Raw genomic sequence first — 8,816 nt, 5'->3', positions numbered from 1 at the left:
CAAAATGTCTCTTCGCCACCAGTGCAACTGTTTAAACGTAGGTGTGCTGTAACTTTAGGAATCACATGACTTGACTGGGTGGAGCCTGAACAAAAACAAGAAGTGGCACAGTTTGTTCCTCAGAAAACAGAAGCAGCGACAGAGGGGCATCGTGCAGTAAACGAGACACACGGGTGTGTCAGACAGAAGCAGCTACCTGTGCAGACGTGTACTCACAGCGTATACTCGGAGTATCCGGTGTACTACGGTACGCAGAGATGGATGCAGTGTGTGAGGATGACCTCTGCTGGCTGCAGCTCGATGAGTTCAGGATGCTGCTCATCAAAACCATCGAACCTTCAAGAATCACTCCCTACCTTCGCCAGTGTCAGGTACCGCAGCACCTTGTCCTACTGCAGCTACACCTCCCCTTCCTCCTGCATTCACCCTCTACCTCTGTCAGGTAATTCCTCCTGCTGCAGCTCTTTATACTAGCTGATATACCTTCTCGTTTTCCTTCAGTCACTTCCTACTTCCTACACTATCAGTTACTCCTCTTCCTCCTACTTCACCTCCTGTTCTTCCTACTCCACCAGTGTGAGGTTCTTGTCCTGCTCCTTCAGTTACTCCCTACCTTAGCTAGTCCCAGGTACTCCTGCTCCGCTGCTGGTGTCAGGTATCCTGCTGCTGCCTCTCCTCCTTGTCCTGCACCTGCCCCTGCCTCTGGTGGTTTGACTGTGGTTGTATCGGTGTTGTCAGGTGATCAGTGTTGAGGATGAGGAACAGCTCTTCAATGACCCTACCCTCGTCATCAGAAGGAGAAAAGTCGGTAAGAAACATAAAGCTCAGATCTGATCACTGGCTTCATGCAGGGCACAAAGCCTGAATCAGAAACAGGTGAAGACCCAGAATCCAGGACAGCGGGGTTTTATGTAGACTTTTACTCACACATCCAGCGTTGTCCTCTTGAGTGACGGCCCAGAATCAAATCATGACATCTGAATCCCTACAGTCTGCTGGATCTTTAACCTACTTACAGCAGGAGTGGTGTCCCCTCTCTTCCTGGTCGTGCTCTGCACTCAGGCAGCACAGCTCTGAACCAGCTGTCACTGCTTTCGAACTGGTAAAAATCAGTTGTGGTGCAAACCCCACATGAGCCCAGATCTAAGTCCAGGATAAGCCCCAGGTTTCTGGTCTGTTGGTCCCGGCTCAGTGCTGGAGGATGTAGTTCAGTGGCCCATTTCTCTGTCTGAGCCTTTGACAGTGTATTTAAAATGTCTTATTATGACGATGCCAGGTCAAACCCGAGCCACTAAGGTCAGGTTGCAGTAACCTCAAAGCCATTCAGGTCTCTGCTGACTGTTTGACCCTTGACCTTTGCTGTGACCACCATCATAGGAGCCCTGCTGGACATCCTGCAGAGGACAGGGGTCAAAGGTTACACGGCCTTCCTGGAAAGTCTGGAGCTAGATTATCCTCAGCTGTACAGTCGGATCACGGGGAAGGAGCCCAACAAGACCTTCAGCATCCTCGTCGGTCTGTCCACCTGTTTACCTGGCTATGTTAATCTGTTTATCTCCTTGTCTACATGCTTACCTGCTCATTTGATTAAAAATTGATTATAGGTTGACTGTGTGCCGATTTCCCATCAATAATCCACCTGCTATAATGTGTATGTGTTCAGACACCGCAGGAGAATCTGGTCTGACTCAGTTCTTGATGTCAGAGCTCAGTCGCCTGCAGAGGGCACTGCAGGATGAGAGGAGACGCCGCCAACAGGCCTGCACGGTTGCCAAGGAACAGGTCGGCATGGCAACCAGGTTACTCAGGAACAGTTAGGGATGGAGAAAACAAAGTGCTGTACTGGCTAAATAGTGGTGCTGGTTTTGTTGTGGTTTCCAGGAGGCATGGTCTCAGCAGCAGCAGCTGAAAGATCATGAGCTGAGGAAGCTCACTGAGCGTGTGCAGAAGTTTCGTGATGAGCGGGAGCGGCTGAGTGAGGAGTTGAAGCAGCTCAGAGATCACAACTACAGTCTGATGGCTGACATCAACACTCTGAGCCAGGAGAAGAGCAAAGCCCTATTAGCCAACAAAGACCTGCAGATAGAGGTCAGCTGACCTCTAACCCTGACCATGTGACACCCCACAGAGATCTGACCTCTGACCTTTGTGTATGTGTGTAGGTGGAGCGCCTGAAGCATACGGTGCTGCGAGCCGAAAGTGAGACGCAACTGCTGAGACAACTGCGGCAGGTAGAAACACCCAGGGATGCAGCAGTACCACAGTACTGAATGTTTTGTTACGAGTAAAAGGACTGAGGTGTTCAAACATGTTTTCAGAGCAGGAATCAGGCTCCGCCCACAGACCCCTTCTTCCACCCCAACAGACTGGAGGAGCAGAAAGAGGACAAGCAGGAGGACAAGCAGGAGGAGAAACAGGAGGAGAAGCAGGAGGAGAAACAGGAGGAGAAACAGGAAGAGAAGCAGGAGGGGAGGCAGAGGGAGAGATTAGCTCCTCATCAGATGAACCTCCTCGCTACAGTGTTCAGACTGAGGAGAGAACTCCACAGAGCAGAGGAGCAGAGAGCCAGGGTGAGAAGGAGGAGGAGGCTGTGCACATAAATTAAAAACTGCATTTACTGTATGCCAGACTCAGCTCCTGCTGTCGTCATGTGAGCCGAAAGTACAGTAAACTGTTTGACTGGCAGCTTGCTGGTGTCTGTGTTTCTGACCCTGCATGCTTTGTTTTTAGATTCTGGAGGAGAAGGAGCAGCTGGGGATGCGCTGCGTTCAGCTGAAGGGAGATGCCAGGATGTACCGCCAGCGAAACAAACAAACCCTCAAACAGCTGGAGGAGGTGATCAGAGAGAGAGACAAGGTGAGGAGGAGTAGGACGGGGGGTGGGGTGTCGGAGAGGATGTCAGAGAATGCAAACCCTCTGATTGGTGTTTCAGGCCCTGGCGTTGCAGGCGGAGAAGCAGGAGGAGGTGCGGCTACTGCTGCAGGAGAAGGATCAATATAGGGAGCAGGTCAGGCAGCTCACAGAGCAATCTGATAGGCTGGAGCTCCTCCTGCTGAGGTCACAAGGGGAGGAGCTCCAGCTGAGGACACGCCTCCGCAGACTCACCTGCAACACTCACCAGGTGAGAAGGGGAGGAGAGTGATGAAGGTGAAGCAGGAGCAGGGTTCTATAGTATTTTATCAAATCGGACCTGTTAGGAATCTCTTATCGAATCTCTGAGGTAGTTTGTTTGTGTAACAGAAGACAAAACTTAATATTTAAGAATCTGTTGAGGCACCTGGTCATGTTAGTGTTGCTGTCTGGATCAGTGGGCAGGCAGCCTGACACTGAGGAGCTGCAATGAACCACGGACACTGGCTGAGCTGAACCCTTGTACCACTGCAGCACAGATTCATTAACCCCGTCCTCACTCACTCTGCTCATCCCTTTGGGGCTGCACATGTCACAGTAGGATTCATTTTACTCTATCGCTCAGCCAGTACCAGCCAAATAACCCTCCGCTGGTGTGCTGCACATTCCACTGAGCGTCAGCTGCGGGTGAACTGGCTGATAGACTGCTCCAGGGCCGGAGTCTTTAGAGTCAGAGAGCAAACACACTAAACAGAACTAAATCAAAGATTTGATAAGCGGTTTGTTTTGGCTGTGAGCTGCCCTGTATAGGTGATGATGTAATGATGAAGGCTCTCCCCTCAGGGTGAGAGGAGTGTGAGCAGTGAGGAAGAGAAGCCAACAGAGAACGCTGGGAAAGGTCAGAATTGTGATAATGGTTAAAATGTCATGTCAAGCTGCATCACGTGACGTGGAGTCATGACTGTGTGAGCAGGCAGCAGTGAGGAGGTTCGCAGCGGGACGTCAGGGGAGAATGAGGAGGTGGCAGCATTGCAGCAGGACAGCTGTCCTCAGGGAGGCGCCACAGAGTCCAAGCAGAAGTCCGGAACTACTGCATCATGGGTAACACCCCTGTCTGCTCTCTGTCAGTAGGTAGAGCCCGTGGATGTCGGCTTGTCCAAAAATGTATTTACCTGTCTCTCGCTGTCTCTGCCTGTCCATCTCTCTCTGCCTGGGTGGGTGTATGTCTTTCTGTCTCTACCTGTCTCTGTCTCTCTGCAGGAGGAGCAGAAAGGCAGCTGTGTGTTGTCCAGAACTCGTCCAAACTTCTTGTACCGCAGGTGAGCACAAACTCTTTTTAAGTGTTAAAAAGTGGAGCACAGATGTCACTGTATCCATCTGAGCATGTTCTTGCTTCCATGACAACAGGAAGCGGGCCCTCAGGTCAAAGTTCATCTGTAAGGACTACACAGCATGTGACCTTGACGACAGCAGTGGCAGTGACATCACCGACTCTGACTAAACACATCTGAGGTCACATGATCCGAGTTATTTACATTTTGTTTTCAGAGCTATTTTCTGTTTGACCTTTTATTCAGAGACTGATTTTAACTCACTGTCATCTCAGCTGAAGTCACATGATGTTGTGTTGCTCTCCTCCTGTCAGGTGTCAGTTTTCACCGGTGTCGTTCTATATCATACGTGTTGCTAGCTATCACTGTTTTCAGGCTGAATTTACAGCGTACCTGCTGAGTTGTGCAGGACCACAACCTCACCAACAAGTGATGAAAAAGGGGAAACTGAGACTGAATCATAGTTTTGAGATAAGTCAAACTCTTAACAATGTCATGATCCCATTAGTCTCAGGTTTTTCTGGCTATATATAATTTTGACCATTCAGGTTCCTGATTTGGCTCCATTCAGCCTGGACTGTGTCTCTGATGGGGGTGTGGTGATTGTACCATCAGCTGCTCTGCTCCCCGATTTAAACCCAGGAAGAGTTTCAGACAGCAGTGAAACCCCTCCATGGAGTTAAAGTGGATCTCTGAGGCTGTTTCCTTCTGTTGCATTTTATCAGTGTAAAGTTTGACTGTTGTGTCAAAATAGGGGAAGTCAAAAATGCTAACAGGAACAACAGGCCTGTTTATGAACCAGCTGTTCTCTGACCCCTGTATCAGTCCACATGTAGTCACAGACTGGGCGATGAGCTTCTCCTGTGTGCACTGTCCCCGTCGGTGTAAATTGTCCCTGGATCACTGGGAGCCTGAAGGAAAAAACGGCAGGATTCTCAGGCAGCCTCTCCTCCTCTGGGTTCTCAGTGGGTTTGTTCTGGAGGGACATTAGAGCTAATGAGATCCCCGGAGGTGGACGTCACACCAACGTGTGCCTCATGTCTGTGAGTTCACATCACAGAGTCAGGACTTTGAGGAGGACAACGACCAGTTCTGACTCTAATTCACCTCACTCAGTGTCTTTACCTTCCCTCAGCTCTGCAGTGCCCCCCCACGGGAACACGTTAGTCTTTGTCCTGCTTTAGGTGCAGGCCTGTTACAGAGCAGATCCTGTCATTTCACCTGGTTTCAAACATCCAGACGTAGGAGTTCAATACCCACTTCCCAGTGTGATGTTTGTCTTGTGTGATTGAAGTTTTAGTCTCTCACTGTTGATCATTTATTACTATGATCCTTTTCTTTGTTTGCATGTGGAGTTTTGTGGAGCGCTCTGGCTCATATGGTAGAAGAAATACTGGTGTGGACTAAATAAATAAATACATTTAGCACATGCTTTGGGGGAAATTTTAACTTTAGCCTTCCCTGTTATGGATGTGGCATTCAGAATTAAATGCCGAGAATAATAATTATTAAAGTAATTGAAGTGAATAAAATTGAGCAGCCATATCTGCCAGATGACAGCAATGACTAATAACTGCTGTCAGAAAAACAATATGACAGGAGGGGATGTGTTCTAATAGATAATTTTTCTGAAAGATTAATCTATATTGTCATTCAGTGATAGGCCTGTAAATAGCATTACACTACTGAATCCCTCTCCCCAACGCTTTTATTCTTGTTTGTCTTTCAGTCACGCCTGGGGGCTCAGTATAACCAGCTACATGTCTGTGCTTACCTGTATATGAATTACCACAGAATAAACTCCTGTTAAAAGCCTGTTTTCTGTAGGAAACCCATCTGTAGCATCTTTTTAAATAATAATAATGACCCTTATTTGGCCGAGTATGTTACACACAAATAAATTTGTTTCCGGTACAGACCTGAGGCAGCCATCTGCGGCGCCATCTCAACCATCGGGGGCAACTTGGGGGATCAGTGTCTTACCCAAGGATACTTGGTCCCTGAGACCAGTGTTATTTGTCTGGGCCAGATGACGGCTGGTTTTGTTAAAAATTACATTACTATGAAACAAAAGAGGCATCGTTTGAATTTTAGCATTGTTTCGCTATTGATCCGGAAATGTCTTTCCAGCATTACTGAATTCAGCCACATCCCGTTGTCAGCGCACTGACCCTAACCCTCCTCTGTGTCTGGGAACGTATATGACATTTACACGTAATGTGAGCTTTAGGTCGTCCCCTCCCTTTCACTCAATCAGGCACATCGTAATAATCTAATATGAGTTCACTCCAAAGACAATGCGCACAGATTTGCTCAAATATAGGTAGGGGCATGTCCCTATTGTCAATATGCAAAGCAATGCCCTTGCTAAAAGGGACTAAAATCATGAGCAATTTACAGGAAGTTAACTCTGAAAGTTACTTTTGAGACATTTCTGCATTGATAACTTTTTCATTAAAGCTATCAAAACTTTATATAATGGTAACAACAGCTCTGTGAAGCTGCCCTTTGGCACATCACCCAGATTTGACATTAAGAGAGGAATTCGCCGGGCTGTCCTATCTCTCCTTACCTCTTCTTACTAGTAGGAGAAGTTCTTAATTTATTAACAAATCAGCATCTCTTTAAAGGCATCAGCTTCAATGATAGGCAAATAAAAATTTCGCAACTAGCTGACGACACTACTTTATTTCTAGAAAGTAAAACTGAAGTCTCTCATGCTTTATCTGTTGTAAAAAACTTCTCTAAAGTGTCTGGCCTCAACCTCAATTTAAGTGTGAGATCTTTGCTGACCCACACAAACACAAAATACAGTACTGCTTCTTGCACATCTGTGTGTATTGTAGGCAGTCGTGTACCTACACATTCCAGCCACATCCGTCGCATACTTGGAACATTTTTGTCGACACAAACCACACTTGGCAACCTGTCTGAAACTTGTGTGACATTGAGCAGACATTTGGACAGTTGGGATCAAAGGCAGTGATATACTGTTAGCAGCTGCATGGATAGGGAAAAAAACAAGACAAGGAGATAGTACTTTGATAGATATCAGAACATTTGTCAGGCATCTGTCTGTGCTTATTATATGGCTGAGCGATGACTATATTTAGGAATTATGATCACAGAGGATGATAAATTGATTAATGATAATTTGGACCCTTTAATTTCATCAGTCAAAATGAAATTCAACTCTTGGTTAGCCAGAGATTTATCTCTATACAGTAGAGTCCTACTCGGCAAAGCAGAGGGCCTGTCAAGAGCCTCGTATCTTTTCTCCTCAATTAATGTCACCAAACAGAAGACATCTTGCTTAGACAGACTTCTTTTTGATTTCATTTGGAAAAATAAACCACACAAGGTTAAAAAGGAAATTATGTGTTTACCTCTTACAGAGGGAGGGCTCAGTGTTTTAGATTTCTCTTTTTTTAACCATATTATAAAAATCAATTGGATTTTTACATATGAGTTGGGAGTAGGCCCATGGTATAAGCTGGTGGCTTCAAGGTTAAAAAGGAAATTGTGTGTTTATCTTGTACAGAGGGAAGGCTCAATGTTCTAGATTTTTCTTCATTTAGCCATATTATAAAAATTAATTGAATCAAAAGATTTCTAATAAAATCCAGATAGCATGTGGAATATCATTCCAAATTTCCTATTTAAAAAGGTTGGTGGTTTAAATTTCTTATTAATGTGTCCCTTCACTGTGGGCAAGCTCCCAGTCAAACTCTCCAACTTCCATAAATCAGCCTTTATGAGCTGGTCTCTATTGTATAAGCACAACTACTCTCCTCATAAATATTTTTATGGAATAATGCCATTATCACTTACAACAATGAATGCTTGTTCTTTGAAAACTGGTTTAACAATAACATTGTACTTGTAAAGCAACAGTTTAACTGTGATGGGGTTCTATTGTCATATGAGCACTTCATAGCTAAGTACAGGGTTCCTGTCTCCCAGCATGAGTATAATACTATTATCAATGCACTTCCGTCTGGCATTCTCTGTTTAGCATGCTCCTTCTCAAACACACACAACTCTATCAATTTAGATATTGCTGTTAATGGCACTTCTATCTTTGATAAAAGATTAAACAACATCTTTATAAGAAACTCCCTCATTCCAAGAACAACAACAGCTGTTAAACATAAATGGGAGGACATGGAACAGTGTTTTTACTTTGCCCTACAAATTTGTCTTGTCCAACAAAGCTAAAGAACTTTCCTTTAAAATCTAAAATAAATTTTACCCATTAAACTCTAGTGTTTGTAAATATCAAATCAAATTTTATTTGTATGACGCCAAATCACAACAAAAGTCATCTGAGGACACTTTACAAAGTAAGGTCTAGACCTTACTGTTATCACTATTATTACATGGGGAAAACCCAACAAATCCCCCTTGAGCAAGCACTTGGCGACAGTAGGGAGGAAAAACTCCCTTTAACGGAAGAAACCTCCGACAGACCCCGGCTCTTGGTGGGCGGCCTTCTGCCTTGACCGGTTGGGGTGAGTGGATAGAGGAGAGACAAAATAAGAAAAGCAACAAGACACAACAAGCAAACACTGGTCAGGTTAATGTGGTCGGTGACTGCTCATCAGAAACATAGAGCTCCAGAGCCAGGGCAACCTG

General features: G+C 45.6%; 1 protein-coding gene across 3 annotated transcripts; it reads left to right on the top strand.

Moving 5' to 3' along the window:
* The first annotated feature begins 91 nt into the window (after positions 1-91).
* card9 (caspase recruitment domain family, member 9) lies at positions 92-6,021 on the top strand. 3 transcript variants are annotated; one of them, XM_020595278.1, is made up of 13 exons: positions 92-371; positions 739-808; positions 1,378-1,515; positions 1,664-1,782; positions 1,882-2,088; positions 2,163-2,231; positions 2,319-2,570; positions 2,731-2,856; positions 2,933-3,007; positions 3,694-3,748; positions 3,824-3,951; positions 4,111-4,169; positions 4,258-6,021. In XM_020595278.1, exons 1-13 carry the CDS (start codon positions 258-260, stop codon positions 4,349-4,351), a joined length of 1,506 nt encoding a protein of 501 aa, XP_020450934.1. In that variant the 5' UTR covers positions 92-257; the 3' UTR covers positions 4,352-6,021. The 3 variants fall into 3 exon arrangements, with proteins under 3 accessions (XP_020450934.1, XP_020450933.1, XP_020450936.1); XM_020595277.1 differs by having other exon boundaries at positions 2,933-3,121; XM_020595280.1 differs by having other exon boundaries at positions 279-442; positions 739-1,782; positions 2,933-3,121.
* The last annotated feature ends 2,795 nt before the right edge of the window (positions 6,022-8,816 follow it).

This window comes from Monopterus albus, unplaced genomic scaffold, assembly GCF_001952655.1.
Source record: "Monopterus albus unplaced genomic scaffold, M_albus_1.0 scaffold26.1, whole genome shotgun sequence".
Lineage (NCBI taxonomy): Eukaryota > Metazoa > Chordata > Actinopteri > Synbranchiformes > Synbranchidae > Monopterus > Monopterus albus.
This window is presented reverse-complemented; position numbering and strand designations above follow the sequence as displayed.

Bases quoted from the DNA above. Each gene is read 5' to 3' on its own strand.
- card9 (XM_020595277.1), top strand. From the start codon at position 258: ATGGATGCAGTGTGTGAGGATGACCTCTGCTGGCTGCAGCTCGATGAG. The intron at 3,749-3,823 runs GTCAGAATTGTG...CTGTGTGAGCAG, and splicing joins AACAGAGAACGCTGGGAAAG to GCAGCAGTGAGGAGGTTCGC. The intron at 3,952-4,110 runs GTAACACCCCTG...GTCTCTCTGCAG, and splicing joins CCGGAACTACTGCATCATGG to GAGGAGCAGAAAGGCAGCTG.